Below are 20,944 nucleotides of genomic sequence, written 5' to 3'. Positions count from 1 at the left end.
GTTAAATGTTTTGAGGAAGGAAGAAGATGCCAGGAAAAGCCACCTCTGGTAACCTGCGGAAAGTCCCTTTTCTCCTCCCTGCTCTCCCTTCTCAACCCTCGTGTCTGGATAGTGAAGGAAGCAGGAGGTGGGGATGGGACAGCAGGAAAGGTGCCCTTTTCTCCAGTGTGGGCCAACACCACACAGAGCCAGATGGGCCTGGCTGAGAGCTCGGGGCCATGGCACCACATGAATACGGGGCAGGGGCATTTCTGACAGCCTTCAGAGCCCGCAGTTTCATTTCCATCTCTGTTCTCAGCTTAGACATGGATAACGGGTATAAGACCACTCCTCAGTACTTTTTTTTTGGAGTGGGGGGGGGGCTTAATTTTCTCTAGCAGCTTATATTGCAGCAGGGAAACTTGTGATAAAAATCTCAACAACAAAAAAGCTCAATATTTAGTAATCACTGAGGGATTTATTTCTAGGTCAAGGAACTGAGGTAGTTGGTGCATTTCCTTCTCTGTGGACCTTATAAAATACGGTAAAATCCCATGGAAGTGGGGGTGGAGTGGGATCTGTCTGCCTGGAAGCAAGGGAATACATCAGATAATCTTTGGAATAGGCTGTATAAGGGCAATGTCCCCGAGTAGTGCACCTGCCTTACTCCCCTGAGTTGCTTCCAAGACTCAGAGGCCAGAGACAAGAGACTCCAAGCAGTAGAGAGTAATATCCTGCCGACACTCCTCCCTGACTTTCCTCCCCACACCCTACCTATGTACCTTTAGGAACTCTCCAAATCCAGGAACACAAAACAACACCAGGACAGGATTCAACTGATTTCCCATCTCTGGCTCTCTGTTTCCACAACTATAAAATTAAGAGTTCAGCAAGATGAGCTCCAAGTTCTCTTCCTTGCAACAGTAAGGTTCTATGATTCATACCCCAAAGGCACAGACCTCATTTGCATGCTGTTTTGCATGTAATCTCCATGGCACTTATTTCATGTCTAAACGTACAGAAATATCTCTGAACCCTGCCCTTATCCTCTCTCTCACCACAGTCTCTGGTTCTAAGGCCCCCAGCTCTTGTCCTCTCTTCAAAGTTCTGTCCCCACCTTCCTTTCACTTCATGTTATAGCACTCACTGGGACAAGCCCAACTGGACAAAATCCTGGGAGCAAGAAAACAGCCTTACCTAATATTCTGGCTGCAATTTTGGGCCCCAGGCCTGAGTCAACCGGTACAGTTCCATCCTTTTTGAAGCTCCTGGCAGTTGGGGGTAAATCCTGGCACTCCTCAGTGCCTCCCCTCTTCCTCCACCTCACTATTCTCCATGCCAGAACGCAAAGTGGCCAGTGATTGATGGGCCTGGGTTCCCGGTAACCGCACCCAGTGGCCCAATCCTCCTCCCTTACCCGATCCCTCCCCTGTCCCTATTCAGAGATCAGATTGTCTCATGTTGGTCCCTGAGGTCCCATTAATTAAAAATACATCCAATTAAATGGCAGGTGAAAACGTGCTATTGGAGCTCTCCACCCCCCTTGCCCCAGCTTGGTCCCCCCCGCCCCCCTTAAGGCTCAGCTGTGCTTTGAGCTGAGAAAAAAAGAGAGAGAGAGAGAAGAAGAACGAGGGAGAGAGAAGAGGAAGACATAGGAGTGGGGGTATGGCAGTGGGGGGGGGTACTATTTGAACCTCTGCCAGGGTAGCATGTGCCAGCCTGGGAGGGTGGCACTGTGCCCTGATGTCTAATTTCTGGAGGTGTGAGTTAGTTCAGTCAGCTGGGTACCCACTTCCATTTCCCTTAAAGGGGCAGAGGGAAGTCAAAGGGCATGGCTAGCTGTGCTGCCCTCCTTCTGGGCTGAGTGGGTGAAGGGCAGAAGTGTAAATGGTAGAGGGCCCTTAGGTGGGGGTGTGATGTTCAGGGGTTGGGAGAGTCTGAGGCCTCCATTCTTGGCATATCACTGCTCTTTCCGACATTGCAAAGAAAAGAAGAGGCGGCTGGGACCCAGGTGGCAGGGCATGGCAATGTTCCCAAGCCAGGCTGTGCCTACCCCTGCCCACAGGAAAACTGAGAAAAGAATGGAGGGAGGGAGGAAGGAAGGAGCCATAATTTGGGTGGGAGCAAATGGGTCAGATAGGATAAAATATACAAGGATGAACAACGGTGTTGGCACTACATCCCCCAGCACCTTATAAGTTAAGAGGGTCTGAAAAGACTTGTTTTGTTTGCCCTTTCTCTAGTCAAAAAGGGACAGCAGTATTGTGAAGGCACCTTGACCTGGCTACCTGGCAGGCTGTGAGTAGGGTATCTCCCTTGACGAGCACTGATAACTCTCATTCTCTTCCACACTTACTATGTCCCCAGAATTTTGTCAGCATGTACCCCTGCCCGCCGCCCCCCCCCCCCTTTCCTGGTAAAGTCCTCCGGCCCCAGGCAATGCAAAGCTAACGGGCACCAAGAGCTGTTGGGAGAGGAGCTAGGAAAGAAGGGATGACTAAGGGTGGCACTCAGAATCCAGGCAGGAATGGGGGTGGTTTGCCGACTCAGGGCCCCCGCCTGGCCTCCTTGGCAGCCTCAGTACCTCCTCACTTCACTTTAACGCTAATTGGAGATTTTAATCTGCGCTGCTGCTCTGCTCGGGGTGCTGGGGGGAGCGCCAGCTGTGCAGTAATTCCAGCAGCACCGACTGTTTAATCAAGCTGTCCTCCTGGGGAGGGGCCCTCGGGCATGGGGGTAGGAGGGAGGAGCAGAACCTCTGTCATCTCCCTTAGCCTGTTCAGCCTGGAAGGGCTCATGGAGACTGAGGCGCAACTGTGTGGTGCCTCATCCCCATAAGGGCTCCATGGCCACTTGAATCCCTAGCAGAGCCATTACATGGTGTGAGGTCAGTATGAGGCTCATGGGCCAAAGCAGCCTCCCTCCCCATCCTGCTTTCTGACACCTTTTTTTGGCCCAGAGCCCTGGAGTGTCCTGGGGTATCCTCTACCCACTCAGGCTGCAAATAACTATCAGACCATCTTGAGCTCTGCAGGTTTGTGCTGGGGGCACAGAAGGCGGAACTTTCCCACTCTCTGTCTTCTAGGTCCTCTCACCAACACTCTCTCACTAACAAAGCTACTTCTCTTAAAACAATTGTAAGATTTTTTTTTTCTCTGAAAAGCACAGGTGGCCCCACCCTCTGAGCTAAAATGTGACTGTCTTAGAAGCAGGGAGACAGTGGAGTGGACAGCTGGAGGATGCTACACCCTGAGGGAGAGAAGCACCTATGCAAGTTGTTCAGTGCCTATAGCTAGGGGGGCTTTCCCAAGTTCAGCTGGGAATGTACTGAGAATCAGGTCACTAGGGCAAAGTGTTCAAGGTCTCAGGCCATTTTTAAGGAAGAACAAGTGGTACTTAGAATTCTTTTGGTTTCTTAGGTCCCATTCTCAGGCTCTCTTGGGGTCTTTCTGACCTCTATGTTGGGGAAAGGGTACCCCCTGTTGCCCAAATCCTATCTGCTAAGGGGCAGGAGATTTAATTGGTCAGCAGCACCCTCGTGTGGCAGAAACCAAGACTGCAGCTGCCCAAGTGGCCCAACAGCTTTGGGGCATCAGCCAGATAGACAGATTGGTGGGCAGTGTTATAAATGTTAGTGTTCTCTGTGCCATCAAGGTACCCCATGCATACTTACTGCTTGACCACTTCCGGGGAGCATTTCCTGCTTTCTAACCAGAGGGTCTCTGGTCTTTTACCCAGGAGCATGCCCTATTCCTCCATCCACCCCATCCTAACTCCAACTCAAGGGGAGGGCGCACCTTACCCAGAGCTGGCACTTGGTTAAGCCTGCTGCCTGTGTTGTCTGGATTGCAAGTGTGAAAGAGGCACCGCTGAGAGAGGAGGCCTAAGCTCAAAAGGGTAAGCTGATGTTACCTCCAATGGCAGGAGAGGCTCTGGCACCTGTCAACTCTCTACAGGCGCCAGACAAGAACTGCCACCTGAGCTCAAGACAGAGAGTATCACCTAGTGGTGGGTTCTGCCTTACAGCAATCCATTCTCCACTCCCTGGGGAGGTGTGGGAATGAATAGGGACAGACTCCTCAGAGTCTGAGATCCTTGCCCTCTGGAATGGACACCAGATAAAACACCTTTCCTCCAAAGACCCAGATACTCTCTAAGAATGCCAGGCCACTGGGCAGAATGCACATGTGGGGCTTCAGACTTCTAACCCCAAGAGAAAAGCTGCCTGTCAGTAGACTTTTCCCTTCCAGTGTCAAATACTATCTGTTTACTGGTCACTTCTTCCCACACCCACTAAATGGGAAAAATGGTTCTGAACTACAGAAAGGGGATGGAGACTTAACGGGAAGTTCTCACTAAAGATTAGGGCAAGAAGTCACCAAGGCAGAGAACTGAGTCACTAAGGGCTTCCTGTCATTGAAGATATTTAACAATAGAGAGAAATACTCCCAGAGAGAAACATGACCCTGTTTGGGGTTGGTGGGCAGGGAGAGGAGCACACCTACCTGGCAGCAGGAAGGTGGAGGTGAGGACTGGAGGCTGGTGACGTGCCCAGTTCTGGGCATTGAGGATGGACAGAAGCAGCCTGTAGGCCTCTCCTAGTGTCTAGCACAGTGTTTGGATAGGTGATCTCCCATCTAACCTGGAAGGAGGTGGAAAAGCTGATGAGATGCAGTAAGAATGGACAGCACTGCCCTATCCTGACTTGGAATAAAGGGAGAGAAAATAGCTTATTGGGAAAAAGAAGGCAGGGCTATGTGTGTGCATGAGGTGGTGGGTGAGTGGAGCAGGTGTTACAGAGGAGAGGCTGAGAGTAACCGACATCAGCATCCCACCATAGAGGAATATCCATTAGCACAGCTGGCCAAGAGGAAAGAATGGGAATGAAATGACTGCTGATGCTAATAAAGGGGGTTACCTACTCTATCCAAGAGGGAGAAATTGTTAATCAGAAGGTAGGATACCATAATAGGGTCAAACAAAAAGCTAAGGAAAAGACCTCCAGAAATCTTTGGGAATAAGAAAGTGTGTGTGTGTGTGTGTGTGTGTGTGTGTGTGTGTGTGTGTGTGTGTTAGGCCCTTACAAAAGCAGGCCTGTGGCCTCTGATTGACCTTAGATCCCTACCTGGCTTGAGTCTGTGAAAGACATTGAATTTGCCAGGGCTCCGGATATCAGGTGACTGATGGACTTCGCCCAATTCCTCAGGGGCCATCCCTCCTGCTGCTACTGCCACCTGCAAAAGAAAATGACAGGTTATATTAGACATGAGGCAAGGGACTAGATGCCAAAGAGGGTCTCTGGTCTTTTACCCGGAGCATGGCCTTAGTAGGTAACAGTGATGGTGACAGTCACCATTATCCTCATTCCCTCCGACCTAAACATGAAGCCCAGAAGGATTCATGAACCTTAAGTATGCTCCCAGAGTTTTAACTGTTCTAAGAGTCCTACCTCCAGGGAACCAGTGCCCAGTCTGATAAAATAAAAACCATGGTTCCTATATTGAAGAGGTAAGTTAAGAATTCAATAGAAATAGAAGCTGTGAAACTCAGAATTATAAAGGGCAATGAAGGTTCAAGGTGAAAGCAAAGTTAATGCAAGAAGGTGACTGGAGGAGGCCATTTAGTTTTAGATCAGATCATCAGTTTGAACTCAAGGCTCTTTTTGTCCAAAACAGCTTCTTCAAGGAGGGCCCGGAGGCAAAAAAGAAAAGGTCCTATGAGACAGAAAAGATGTTTGCAGGACAGCAGACATGATGGAATTTGAGCACGTGGGTCCATCATACATTCATTCCCTAGGTCAGTGATTTTTAAGCCTTTTATTCTCCTGGCACACATAAACTAATTACTAAAATTCTTCGGCATACCAAAAAATATATCCTTTGCCAATCTGACCCAAAAAAGGGGTATAATGTTGATTCATTCACACCAAACGGCTATTGTTGTGTTGGCTGTTGTCATTTTTTATTTTTTTTTTAATTTTACAATCTAAGAGCAAAGAGGTCAGTGTCCCTGATTAAATAGTCAGGCATTGCATGTTTGCAGCACACCGGATGAAAATTGCTGCCCTAGGTAAAGATAAATTTGCATGGGGACCAACTCCATATTCCTCCTATGCTGTCAGTTAGGGTGAGACAGAGAAAACATAAAGGCTTTGTACTAGGATCTATTTCTTTGTGATCAGCAGACAACGTTCGTTTTGCAGACCCGCTGCCCCTCTTATCTGAACCCATAACTCTATCTCTAAGCAGCTGAGTGGTGCCTTTCTCCCTCCAAGATTCTGCTTCCAGCTTAGGGACTCTTCAGCATTCCCCTCTCTGATCACCAGTGGCTCCCAGGCGCATATGCATAAGCATCGGAAGCTACTTGTAGATACATCTGGGGGAGGTCCAAAGAGGGGAAGGGAGTCTGAGCACTAGAGTAAGATGACTTTAGAACCTGCTGTGCCGGCCAGCCCATTGGGTACACTATTTAGGGCTTAGGTCACTGTGGAGCACCACTCCACCTTCCTTCTGCCCTATGGAAGGAGAGAACCAACAACTCAAAACTACCCAAAAAGGGGGGGTGCGGGGGGAGTAGAGTTCCCCAACCCCAATTTCCCTTTAATCTCAGAGAATATCCCATTTTACCTGGAGTTCTATAATCCCTCCTCTCATTCAGTGACTCCCCTCAGTTTTCCAGCAGGTGAGATGTGTTTTGTTTCTCCCTTCCTTCTGATTTCGCTTTTTAATACAGCTGTATTGTATAATCCAAAGAAGCCTGAATTGAGATGTAGGATAAATTCCTCACATTGCCTCTGAGGGTCTTCTGACTATCGCACCCCCAGAGATGGTGGCAAAGTGTTCCTTGAACTTTGGGGTAACTCTGACAGCATCAGGATCTTTACCCATGACTGTCACTTGCTTTCCAAGGAATTGGAACCCTTGACTCTAAATAAAAATTACATTTGTATAATATGGAGGTCATTGAAAAGTTAGTCTTTGAGGTAAAAATATATAAAGACTTTTCTCAAGTTTTTTCTACCAATTTTTTCATATTTACCTTTTCCCCTCAATCTGTCCCTCCCCCCTCAAAATCTCACAGCCCTACCTTCCTTTCCTAAGGAAGCTCATGGCTCTCAGAAATTGGTGATCTTAAAGTTGGGGGCTCTATACCCAGACTAAAATTCTGGTTAGCATTCTGGCCTCTTGGATTCCAATCTTGGCTGGATGCCACTACCTACCTCACTGTCAAACTGTGGGCAAGGCACTTCCCTTTCCGTTTCCTGCTCTGTAAACTGAGAGGTTGAATTAGGTGATCTCTAGGGTCCCTTTCCAGCTCTGGCCATTTATAATTCTATAAGGGAGAAGACACTAGTGTCTTTCCATCAGGAAGTGAGACATTCCTGCCCTTAGCACCTTCCCTTCTAGGCCAATGCAGTATGAAGCTCCCCTGCAGATTCCTGTCTTCCTCATGCTAGCTTAACTAAAGGACAAACAAGTGAGAGGCCTTCCTTTAAGTGCCAAATTCCTTCTATTATGAAGAATATTAAGATGGTGATCTGACTCTAACCATGAATCTTGATAAAGCAGATAGGAGACAAGGCAGGTAAGAGTATAATAAGCATACCCCCTCACAACACACACCCTAAACTTTTTAAGAGTCTGAGCACACATTTGGCTTTGCCCTAGAGAGCCCCTATAAGTAGTGGCTGCTTATCTAATACAACTGTGTGTGGACATGTGTAAACATATTCAGAGCATCAACATAAATGTCCAATCAAAGCACACACACTCACTCCTGTCTTCTCCTACTCTAGGCCACATATGCCTTGTAAGGAGCTATGGTGGGAGGAAACACCACAACCCACTCTTCCCCCTCCCCAAAGTCAGAAAGGAAGAGAGTGAGACAGGAGCTACTTGGCTTCCTATAAATTGTTTTGTCCTTCCTCACAGCTGCAATCAGAAGCTAAGGGCTCCCGCAGGCCTTGTTCTGATCTGCTGCAGGCGATGGAGGGTTTTTGAAACGAAGAGGACTTGGCTGCAGCCCCATTTCAGCTGCCATTGGGGCTGGCTAATGGGCTCATTCGGGAAGACCCCCGCCTGCCGCACTAAAGAGTCCCCCGCCGACCCCCTCCCCAGTCCCAACCCAATTAATAAATGGGGGCTCCCACTTTATGACTCTGGGAGCAGGAACCAGAGATACAAATGACCCCCAGGGAGGGACAGGAAAAGGCCTTCCAAGAATCAAGCCAGAGAATTGTGCATCCACAGGCACATGCTGCCATAGGCTAGTCATATCCCATTTTCAAAGCATGAAAGGGAAAGAAACTGGAAAAAACAACTGTATTTTCTTTCCCCGATCGGAGTAGGATAGCACTCTTCAAGTCTATGACACATCCCAGCAACTCTCTTTTACCTGATTTCCAATCTGAAAAGGGTAGAGTGAGGGTGATCCTCTAGGCACACATCACATGCACAACTATTTTCCAGGGGGCGGGAGGGGTGCCCCTCCCAGACTCTGCAATACTGAACATAGACATATCCCAACAAGTGGTTAATAAACATTTCCTACTTCTTAATAAAAAAGCAGCTACCACTTTCCAAGCTCTCATCACCAACAGCATAAATATGTCCTGGGGTCATCATCTTCAGGCTTTTATCCCTCCCCTCACATCCAAATTATCAAGCCTTGCTAATTCCTATGGACTCACTTCCTTTCTTCTCATTCCAGTCTTAACTCTAGTGCAGGCCCTCAGGGCTTCACATGTGAACCAGAAAAGTGATATCCTAAGCAAGCTTCCCTGCTTCCTTCACCCAATACAGCTGCAAAAGTCTTCAATATCATATTCATCTTACCATGCTCTGCTGTTACTGCTTACCAAATCCAATTGAAATTCTTCATTTGGCCAACAAGATTGTTCCTCTGACTTCATTCCCTAATATTCCTTTCCAGTACCACTCTGACTAGTCCATTCACAGCCCTCTGCACAAAACACACATAAACCTTCTTCCATAAATGTCCCCTCTAATCACTTTCCTCTCTTCTGTTGCATGTTCCCTATCTTCATTACCTTCAAAGAGTCTTTTCTGGTTAACTCAAATTTTTTTCTGATTATTCCTTTACTTTGGCTCCCCTGTTACTAACTTACTTTATAACCTGACTTAATAAATACCAATTCCCTACTTCCCGGGTATGAGACTTATCTCACCCTAGACCCAAAAGTTCCTAAAGATGGGGCCCTCCTCTAATTCCTCCCAGAAGTTGCCCTGTACTCCGGACACGACTCAGCTAATGAATTACTGCTCCCCACTGAAACAGCCCCCCTGGTATAACTCTTGGGATATATATCAAACAACTACAAGGAATACAATCTTATTCTCAACGTCAATTTTCAGCTGTCATCTTCCCCTACCAATACTAAACTTGGCACTGAGTCTTTCCAGAATTACAAACTGTTTCATGACTTCAAAGTGTATTGCAAAACAAACAAAGAAGCATAGACACCAGAAGAATTTGGTTATCTCCTTGATTCACAGTACATAACACTATTTTCTTTGAAGTCCCCTTACTTAGGATGAGAAGCCCCATTTTGTTCCTATTTCTAAGATTAATCCTATATTCTCAGGTCATGACCTAATTTTTTAGAATGCAAATCAATCCAGGAGCCAATAGTAATCTTCTAGCCCTGCCTCTAGCCTACTTCTGACCATTACATTTTTTTGGACGGTCTCTAGGAAGTTATTCAAGAGTCTCTTTCAACTATTTAGTGAATACTTCCTTAAATTAACCTCACTCTCAAACCTGATTCTTCACTTCCTCTAGTTTAGCCTTGTGGGGTTAGATAGGAAAAAATGATCTGCCATTCCTGTGTACCGCCTACACATGTTCAGGTTAATAAGATTAACTTGCCTCTTAATCTTTCCATTCCTTAGCTTCAGGTGCTTAAGAATCAAGGTAATAAAAGCAAAGCTCTTAGCACAGTACCTGACACATAGCAGTTTCCTGACAACGTTAGTTCCTGTTGGCCTTCCCTTCTTTCTTTCAACACCTTAGGTTTCTTCTTTCTGAGCCTGTTTTTTTTTCTCACTGGTTAAAGATGGCAGTGAACTAAACAAACTAATGTCCTTTAGCTCTAACATTCTGGTTAGTTTGCTGATCTATGTACTGCCTCCACTTGAATCTAAAATGAAGGGGAGAGGAATAATACTAGTCTCCAGGTTGACCTAAAAATACAAACAAACAAAAAACACTTGCAGTTTTAAAACTCCAAAAATACAAACAACTTTTTAATGTGATGCATCCATATCATTCCCTCCTTATTCCTGAATTTCTCTCTTGAACTATGTAGATAGCAGTGCTAAGCAAAATGTCCCTATATAAGTTATTTGCTTAATATAATCTAGCTTCCCTAGTGAAAATGTCTTCGTAACATCTCCCAGACCAAGGGTTCTAGGCCCAACCTCCACCCATAAAGGTAAAACTACTGTTGCTCACAGTGATGCTTTAAGGAGGCCTTCCTGAAACTCTGAACCTTTAAGGCATTATCCCCAAACTTTCACTAGCCCAACCATAATTTTTCCTCCATCTATAGCCCTATTTTTCTCCCCCCCCTCCCATTTTTCTTTATAAGCAATTATACCCTAAGTCTCTTTCTACAGCTCAGCCAGGAGATGGGTCTAGTTCTCTCCTTCTTTCCATCTCCTCATATTGTTTCTCTTTATATGAAACCTTTGGTCCCTAAACAGAAATTGCAAACACTGGTACAAGGCCAAACTCAGAAGTTCCTGAATTTATAAAAGGGTTCAGGCTCCTAAGCTTTCTGTCTTTGAATTCAGGTTCTTTTCCTCAGGGCCAAAAGCATTCAAAATTGCATTAACCTTGGGGTGGTTGTCTGCCTACAAGCTGATCCTCACCAAGGGTACCCTCATTAGGCAGTGTTGTAGTTCTGAGACACAGGAGGGAGAAGGATCCTCTTGAGACAGCCCATCTGATAGGCTCCTTAAAGCAGCGGTCGCCGATCAGTGGTCAGTGGACCACTGGTGGTCTGTGAGGTCCGAAAGGTTGGGGACCGCTGCCTTAAAGTAAGGAAAAAGACACCCTCCTCCAAGACCCAGGCTTCCTTCTTCACTTAGCTATGACTGTTATGTGGTAGCCTTTTAAGGTCTCTCTATGCTTCCTCCTCAGGGATGGTTTGGTTTGGATAAAATGGCCTTTATTCCTTTGACTATCAACATTATCTCCAGTTTACAGCCATGGCAGAACAAAACATCCAAAATTCCATCTACATCTAGGTCCTAGGGAACCTATGTCCAAGTTAATTTACTTCACGGCTATACCCTCTTATTCTAGGGAAGTATGCTACAGCTGAAAACTTCACTAACTTATCATCTAGAGAGAATTCAAGACTAACTTCTCATCAGCCTCTTTCTCTCAACCTTGGACTACTAATTTTTGAAAGAGATATAATGAGGCGATGCGTGACCGCCACAGCGAACACCCCGCCAGGGCTCTGTGGCCAACGCTCAATGGCCAAAAGCGTTTTGCCACCATAGTGATTATCATCAGGGCATCAAGGCAGCCCGCATCTGCTTTCTCACGGATGGCAGGGCCCTCTTCTCACCAAACCTTACTTCCCACAGACACCATCTGCAACTGAGCGTAGAAATGTCATCAGTAAAAGCACGTCTCAGGATATGAGGGAAGAGGATAAGTGAAAGTTGAGATTCCCTCTTTCCTAGACTAGTAAAAAAAATCTCTTGTACCCCACACAACATAAATTAAAAGCTCCTTTCACAGCTCCTAATGATAAAAAAAAAAAAAAGCATGGTTATTCTGTGTTTTCCCTCATTTTTCACCCCAAAAGTTGAGGATCTGGAAGAGACATTTGTCTTCTAAATTGCCTCTCCTTACCCTTCAAAACTGTGAAGTGGCCATCACGCTAAATACTCTGACAAGTTAAGCAATCAATACCTCTGGTAAGGCCTAACACATGTGAGTTGGGTAGTGAGTAGGGAAAAGAGAGAAAACTAGTAAATCAGAAGTAGGTGGACAGGAGATGGAGACAGCTGCATATGGTGAGTAGTAGTAGAGTATCACTAGTAATTCCTTCAGTTGTCATACTTCTCCCAAAGTCTCAACCCTGGCTTGGAGTAAACTAACGTGAAAGTATTCCTAAGGCTGTAAGAAATGCTACACCTGGACAGTAAAATTAATTCAAATGTCCAGGAATGTTCACCTTGCCCCTCAGGACAACCAGAGACTTAGCAATTCCATCTCAGCCTTGGAATGGTTAAACATTTACTTGAGGAACTCTCTACTTCCACTCCACCTAGCCCTTCAGGTGACTAAGTTGTGAATAGAGAAGTAACTCAATACCCCAAAACAGTCAAGCTATGGGGCAATCTTAAATAACAATGGAAATCCCAGAGCACCAAAAATATTAACTTCCTTAAGGCATTAACCTTACCATACAATTAAGGATGCCTGTCTGGGAAAAGATAGTGACGAACAAATTTAGGTACTGAACTGTATGGTTTCTAGTTAACATTGGATGTGACAGGAATAAAAAAAGTCCAGTTAGGTCCTAAGCTTTTAGGCCCAAAATGGAAAGGGTAGCCATTGTTATGAGTGGAAACAATATACTCTACTAGAGTATATTCTAGATTGAAGTTCACACTCCTAGTCATGAATTTGAAACATATAAAGACTAAAAAAATAATTATTTTTCTCTGGAGCATAAGCAGGAACACAGGATTCCAGGAATTGGAACAACCTGAGCTCTCCATTCTCCTTCTGGATAAACACGTGACAGCCCACAGGTAAGGGAACATACTTAGAGTTTGGGGATTCAAAAGCAAGCTGGCAACCATCATTACCACCGTTTTTGAAAATTCAATTTCTTCCTAATTTTCTTGCTCTGGTGTACCCCATAATTTTGTATAATTGCCAACCCCATTCATAATTTCCTGATACCCATCTCCCTCTTCCTTTCTGTCTCTTGATGGGTTTTACCTGCTCTCTGCCTACTTGTACCACAACTAGCAGGAATGCAACACATACTACAAGGAAAAAAATCAGTTCTGTGTCCTAAACCATGAAAGAAAAGGGAGAGCAATTATCTCCTCAGGTGGAGATAGTAAAGATTTTGGAGACAACAGTCATTTTAGCCTTACAAATAACTTTCTGGATTGGCAATGTATCCAGAAATCTCAACAGTGCTAGAAGACTAATTCCCATGCTGACCTTACTCATGGTAACATAGGACTGGTCAGGGGTGGTGGTGGTGGTGGTGATCCTGGTTTAAGAGACTATTCTTCAATCTAAACCCCTTCTTGCCAACTTCCCTGGATGACAGTTGAGCTCAAACCCACTTACCTCTCCCTTCAGGAGGAGTCAGGGTACATGAAGCTCAACTTTTTTGATGGCCTAGGACTACCATTATTTGTGTAACTGTTTTCTACTTATAAAAAAAAAAAAGGCATCTTACAGTTTTCCGCAACTTTTAAAAATTTCTTGTTCCTAGTCTTGTATTTTGAAACACCTCTTTAAACCGTGAGGACCTTTATTTTGGTAGTTCATGAATCTGCAGTGATTCTGAGACAAAGAACCCCTAAGATAAAGTGGAGGGGGGGAAATGCCTTTCATACCTAATTGGGTTTGCTCAGAGGGGACAGATTAAGAAGTAAATGCAATGGAGCAAGTGATACAGTAACAGGAAATATTTAATTTTCCAATCTCCACTTTCCATTTTTATAAACTCAAAGAAAAAATTTAATATATTACAAAATATCTGTACACAGACAAGGTACACCCGATGGGGGGCAAAAACAAAGAGAGAGAAAGGAATACAGTGTCAGGAACCTAAATCAGGGAGAATGAGGTGGCAACTGACACTTGTCTGATGTAGCATTCTCTCTCAAAACCTGCTAGTAACCATTTTAGTACTGTAACTATATATGCATATTATATATATATATACACACATATATATACATATATATATATATATATATATATACACACACACACACACACACACTCACAAGTGGTTGGATGATGTCTATGGCATAAGCTAACAGAAGTCCTACTTACAAATTTGTGCTAACTGCCCTGCTTTTAAACATATAGATCTGATGTCATTTTCAAATCCTTATCATTCCTATAGAAAGTTGAAAAAACTAAGGAAACTGGATCAATTTTGTTTTCAAAACCACAAAAATATGATCAAATCAGTTTTGCCTCATTCATGAACAGAATCAGATTTCTCATCTGTTCAAAATAATTTAATGGACTTAATACCTCCCATGGTACAATACTTAACACCACTTTTGAATTATTTAAATTTGTAGTGTTCTAATAGTCAAGTTGAAATTCTGCCAAATCTTTACTTCCATTATGTTTATAGATAACACAGCTGAAAAATTAACAATACCTTTTCTTCCTTCACACAGATTGCAGGATATTTAAGTGAGTTCCTTTTTCCTTCTGCTTTTAGAAATAGTCAAAATTACCAAACTTTTTTTTTTTTCCCCCATTTTAAAGGTTAGACTCCCAAAATGGGGGTCTGGGGTTGAGATGGGATCATACATACACATACACACACACATACACTCACCCCCTTCCCTAGTAGCAGGGAATGATGGAGACATAAGCATATCACTTAAGTATATTTGGCATAATTAAAAATAAGGGGTGAGAAGGGGAAGAAAAAAGTATTATTGATGACTGTTGATAATAAAAATATAATCAAAATGTATAAAAAATTTTATTCATATTTGATGGAAAACCAATTTTTTTTCACTGAATATATACTTCTTAGTTCTTTAATCAAAACTGGGAAAGTGGGGCTCAATGCCTCAAATTCAAATATTCTAAAATACAAAGGTCCATGTCTTGAGGACTAAGAAGTCAACAGACAAAAGGTTCAGATTCCATGGCCGGTGTGGCTCAGTTGGTTGGGCATTGTACTGTGCACCAAAAGGTTGCCAGTTTGATTCCCAGTCAGGGCACTTGCCCAGGTTGTTGGCTTGATCCCCAGTTGGGGGTCGTGAAAGAGGCAGCCAATTGATGTTTCTCTTTCTCCCTCTCCCTTCCTCTCTAAACATCAATAAAAAAAAAAAAAAAGTTTTGATGAACTTTAACGCAACATACCAATACCATGTCAGTGAACCTAGCAAATCTAATTGGACATATTGGTATAAAAAGCCATCAATGCCAAAATGGCTAGTAGGTTCTTTCTAATCAATGTTTGGCCCTGAGGGCAAAGCCAGACCAACCCAAAGAATAAAGAAATACACACACCAGGAATCTACCTATTTCAGTGACAGGGAAAAATAATCTTCATGTAAGTATCTGAAGAGGGTTCTTCTTTCATTTCGCTAAAGTTTTTTTATTAGTGCATCTTTCTCTTACAAGTAGTCTTTAATTTTTTAATATAAGAACTTGGCATTGAAACATGTAACTTCACTTGAGTTCTGAAAACTATTCTTCAAGATGCTGAAGCACATTTGCCTTTTCTTTGTAAAAAAGGAGCTAACCTACTTTTCACAAATGTCTAAGTCTGTGCAGATAATTTATATAAATGTGTATGTTCTTAAAACACATTATATGCTGGTACTCACATAGAAACAAAAGCCAGAATGAGAAGCCTCCCAAGTTATCCCACCCTGAAAGCCTTTCCCTTTTCCATTTCCTTTTTATAAGAAGGAAAAATACCCAAAACCGGTTTGGCTCAGTGGATAGAGCGTCGGCCTTCGGACTGAAGGGTCCCAGGTTCGATTCCGGTCAAGGGCATGTACCTTGGTTGCGGGCGCATCCCCAATAGGGGGTGTGCAGGAGGCAGCTGATCGATGTTTCTCTCTCATCAATGTTTCTAACTCTCTATCCCTCTCTCTTCCTCTCTGTAAAAAATCAATAAAATATATTTAAAAAAAAAAAAAAAAAAAAAAAGAAGGAAAAATACTTGCCATGAAATCATAATTTAATCCCTTTTACTAAAACCCAATCTCTCCAGAGGAAAATCCCTAAAAGAATTGGCAGGATATACATGCGGAGATGTGTATATGTCAATACTGTTCTTTCTTATGTTCTGCTCTTTCAAAAGTATTTTTTAAAAAGGTTTCAGGTATTGAAATATCTTCAGAAAAATATCTACCCTAAACTAAGTTACATTTCCATGTATTTCCAGGATGTTTCTTTTCTCTTTGACAATATTAAAATGCTCTGTTTCAAAGGTTTTGTTTTTTGGGGTTTTTTTTTTACATAAAAATATATGTGTAAACAGTATGCTAACTGCTCTTACTAGTCCTCTAGGTCTGAAGGCATCATCTCTAGTCCCAACTCAGCAGCAATGGCCTAGGTTGTCTGCATTTATAAATCAACTTCACCATCAGAACATGGTTTTAAAAAAACAACGAAAAACATTTTAGAATTCAAGAGTTACAGAGAACAAAAAAAGTGTTTGAATTTCCTTTCCTTTATTTCAAAAAAGGTAAAGAATTATCCCAGGTTCTTGGGCATCTCAACGATTAACTTTTTTCCAAACAAATGCCTCAAAAAGAGACAAAGAAAAACTCTATGAAGATGGGGTAAAAAAGGGAAAAGATGGGATAAAGTCTACCTACTTGCCCAAGAATGCCACTTTCTACAACCTGCTTCATATGCAGGAAGAGTGGTCATGTCTTTTGCCAAAGCAAACTTTAAGGATGAATAATTTATTTGGAAAAAAGGAATGTTAAAGATGCTCAATGGGGAAAAAAGAAGAGTTTACTTGAAAGCAAAAATGTGAGGTGGTAGAGAGGAAGGAAACATTTATTTAAATCAGCCAGTCACTCTTTGCCCCTTACAGCAAAAGCCTAAGAGCAGCTCAAATTTTGTGAACACTATTCTTTCTTTAAAAAACAAAACAAAAAATCCAAAAAACTAAATTCAAAAGAATAAAACATAAAAAAATAATCCTCAAACTTTAAAAACCTAAAGAGCCTCTCCTGGGCCATTTCAAAAACTGAAACTGTTCTCTTTTTCTTCTGCTCAAGAAGTGCGGGCAATGAACTCATAAAGCATTTACTTTTCCATTTAATGACCCTCTCCAAATTCTCTACTTATATTTACTAGGTAGAGCTGAAGTAAATGTTCTCACTATAACCAACCCATCCAGGGGTAAATGCTGCCAACATCATTATTTTATAGGTCTCGTGCTTAGTAGCAAGTGAGCAAGGAATACAATGAATAGCTTTAAAATAGCCAAATGCAGATGATTACCTCGCTCTGGCAAATGATTTCATTAAAGGTTCAGAGGACTGGATGGAGGATGGACAGGGAAGGAATCTTTCAGGACACTGAAGTCTCTGGGTTAGTAAGGAACTCCTCTCCCTCTTCCCCCTCTTGGCGGGACTCTTGTAGGCCCCCGATAGAGTTTTCCATAAGCAGAAGACTGAGCTGGGCCCCCCCAGTTAAGGCCTGCTCCTGAGCTGCTGGCTCCACTGGTTCCTGGCCCCAGCTCCCCAAAGTTTTGCAATTTGGTCTCTGCATGTGCCACAGAGTTGCTGCTTCCCTCAGCCTTCAGGAATGGTTGCCCGACCACTGAGTGTAATGCTAAGGGGACCCTGGCAAAACGGAGGTCCTGGTCCCCTGGAAACTGCACTGACCCTGTACCCTGGTAACTGCTGGACTCCCCAAGGTGGCTCACAGAGCCTGAGAAGGTCCTGTTCTTCACCAGGGTCTGGGCCAAGGATTCTGTCAAGGCTGGACCAGAGTTGCGTTCATCAGTGTCAGTGGCACTGAACCCTGTTTCAGGCCCATCAGTGTTTCCGTAAGTCCTGTTGGGATGGGGTTGGGTAGAGTATTCCATTGGTCTCAAGGCCTGGTGCTCATGTGGCAGGTGGCCAGGAGGCTCTGCTTCAGGCTGGGATAAAAGTTGCAGCAAGGCGGCTGTCACGGCTGGGTTCAACTCCTGGGGGACGCTGGAAAGATCGCCTTCAACCAGAGGGGGTGGAGGTGGCGGCGGTGGAGGTCCGGGGGGCTCAGGGGGCCTCTTCTCTGGTGGAAGAATGTGAGGAGGACATGCTGTGGAAGGGTTACTTCTTTTAACACCATCTTAAAAATCACATGTGATTATAAACACAAACATACATACACACACTCACACACACTCACACTACCCAACATAAACATATATCAATACAAGTAACCAAATATATATAAAGAATAAAATCTTGGGATCAGGAAATTTCAATTTATAAATAAAATCAAGTGATTAAAACCAAAACAGTTGCATTCTGGATCTAACAGCTGTTGTAAAAAGATCATATGTTTCAAATATTGTTCTGATTTTTGTCTGAGATTTCCTCCATTTCCTTCCTTAAGGAAGTGTTCTAATAATGTAGGCTGTTGGCAGCCTTCCTGCCCCTTTTTGCTGTTGAGTCAAAACATTAATGAAAATAAAGTAGAAAGAAGGAAGATGAGAGGGAACAATATACATGCTGTGGTCACATTTCTAGGACATAATCTTGCTGTACAATGGAGACCTTGCATAGACTTAGCTAACACATTTTACAGAATGCTTAATAATAATATGGTTAACACCTGAAATAGAACTTAAAGAACATACAGTAGAGATGAAATAAAGTAAAAAACCTTTCATTATCATCATGTATAAATATACACTTGATTCTCCAAACTTCAGTCCCTCTCCCCAAAACCACATTCTGAAGAATGGAATATTAACCACCATACTGTCATTTAGCTTCCTATGTTATAGTAATTATAAAGACTAAAGTAATCTATAATAATTTTCTTTTTTGTTTCCCAACCTCCTGCATTTTTTCCATGCTATAAAAAAAATTACTATAGCAATGTCATGCAGAATGGGCTGTTGATAAACATCTGTTTATCTTGGAGACAGTGACAAGAACTCAGTATTCAGAAATGTATTAAACTAATATTATACTTTGTCTTTCCAAAGATCTTTGTCTTTCTAAACCACTCTCCAGACTTTTCCCCCCACTGCTGGCTAAGTTTGCCCAAGCATGCCAATCATTGTCTGAAAATGAACTCCTGCCAAGACAGCAGGTTAGAGATATAAAATGGCATGAGTTTGAGAACATAAAAAAACCAAGTACAGTCAAAACAGTACATTTAGAGAGTTGGAAGTTACCCTGCTGAAAAAAAAAGGCTTAATGTTTTGGGATATCTTCCAAATGATTGATTTTCCGTTCCCTATATTTTGAAATATCTATATAATAAATTCTTATTATCTGAGCTAGTAATATAAAGTCATTCCTCAGACATGGAAAAAGTAGTTTTTAGTTATAATTAGATATTTTGGTAGCATATTTTGCAAAGATAAAAAAGTAAGTATGAGCATGCAGATGAAAACACTACAAAATTGTGAAGTTATGCAGTGGAAGGATGAGATCAGATGCTATATGTAACATAAAAATAAGGGCGACCAACAGTCCCAATTTACCCAGGACTGAGAGGGTTCCCAAATTGCCAACTTTCACTTTTAAAATCAGGATTGCACAGAGATAAGCTGGTCACCCTATATACAGTACCTGCTCAAGTAACTTGCTGACAGACTGGCTGGTTGACTAGGTGGTAGGAAAAATGAATTTAAGGACAAAAAAATTAGCTATGAAAATTCACAACCTGAAAAGTAGACATCCTAAAAAAGGAGAGCTAACTGAACTACATACAAACATCTATAGATTTCAGAGATTTTTGCTGCCAATGCTACATATCTCACTACATAAAAACATCACAGTACTGGTTAGTTTTTAAAGTATTTTTTGGACAATACATGAAACGGACACCAGGTTGTTGGTAGTGGGTTTTTTGTGTGTGGTTTTTTTTAATGTTGAGAGAAAATGACTTTAAAAATATCCAACTGCAAAAGTGAGCAAAACTAAATTTAAACTTTTCCAGATACACTACTTACTGTTCACATTTAAAGTTTGTCCTTTATGTAATTAGCCAAGTTGTTTCAGTAATATAAAGTCATATTTTGAGCTCAAGTTTTTTACATGTATGAGGATGAAAACTATTTCAAAGTAGCAAAAGCAAATGGATTGTAAAAAACTATTAAAATAAGGTTAATAAAAAACTTTGTTTTTAATCCTCACCTGAGGACACGCTTTCATTAACTTGAGAGAAGAAGGGAGAGAGAGAGAAAGAGCGAGAGAGAGGGAGAGAGAGAGAGAGAGAGAGAGAGAGAGAGAGAGAGAGAGAGAGAGACATCGATGGGGGAGAGAAATATTGATTGATTGCCTCCCATCTGAACCTGTAACCTAGACGCGTGCCCTGACCAGGAATCGAACCCAAGACCGTTCAGTGTACGAGATGACACTCCAAGCAACTGAGCCACCGAGACAGGGCTAATAAAATTTCTTAAAGAAATTAAAAATAAAGATCACATTTAAAATATCATACTGTTGTAAGATTTAGTGTTAACAATATTGCCAGTCTTTAACAATCTGTACTAATGGAAGGAGGTGTTAATGAAAGGTACAAGTAACTTTAAAACTTTATTTGACTCATCAGTTTTCAACCATAACCCTTTCCCAACAAGCATGGAGAAGCTAAACAGTAGCCAAAGTGATAGATTTTCACCTTCTGCAGCTTACTTAGTCTGCCCTCTGGTGGAAGTGCTAATGAACAGTAAAATGGCCAAAAGAGGCAGCAGGGGAGAAACAATAGGAGAGACACAGGAGACACCAACTGGTTAATCCAGGGGTGACTGTAATAATTAGGAGTGGCATTTTTATTCTCCTCTGAAAAGTAAATCCAACAATTTTTTACCATAGGCCAGGCCTTAATTTTGGTTCAATTTCATCATTTAGCTGATAGCTTGTTGGCTCAATTATTGAGTGAATCTCTTTCAATCACTATGCTATTTATTTAATTTGAACCACTTCTTTCAGGTATTTTGATTATAGCTGAATTTTTTTTTGCGGGGTTATGAGAGATGATACAAAGAGGCCTCCTTTAA

The 20,944-nt window shown here is 42.6% G+C and overlaps 1 protein-coding gene across 2 annotated transcripts in view; it reads right to left on the bottom strand.

The window, feature by feature from the left end:
• The window catches only part of CDK12 (cyclin dependent kinase 12), a 75,873-nt gene that overhangs the window by 15,200 nt on the left and 39,729 nt on the right, over positions 1–20,944 (bottom strand). The window contains exons 14-16 of one of the 2 annotated variants that reach the window (XM_054709849.1): positions 17,218–17,994; positions 5,105–5,213; positions 4,485–4,621 (exon numbers count right to left, since the gene is read on the bottom strand). In XM_054709849.1, coding sequence (XP_054565824.1) covers positions 17,309–17,994 — 686 coding nt within the window. In that variant the 3' untranslated portion in view covers positions 4,485–4,621; positions 5,105–5,213; positions 17,218–17,308. Of the gene's footprint in view, positions 1–4,484; positions 4,622–5,104; positions 5,214–16,749; positions 18,022–20,944 lie in introns of those variants that run through there. The other variant, XM_008153805.3, reaches the window with a different exon arrangement.

Source organism: Eptesicus fuscus, chromosome 20 (assembly GCF_027574615.1).
Source record: "Eptesicus fuscus isolate TK198812 chromosome 20, DD_ASM_mEF_20220401, whole genome shotgun sequence".
Classification (NCBI taxonomy): Eukaryota; Metazoa; Chordata; class Mammalia; order Chiroptera; family Vespertilionidae; genus Eptesicus; species Eptesicus fuscus.
Note: the sequence above shows the minus strand (reverse complement) of the source record. Positions and strands in the feature narration are given on the sequence as shown.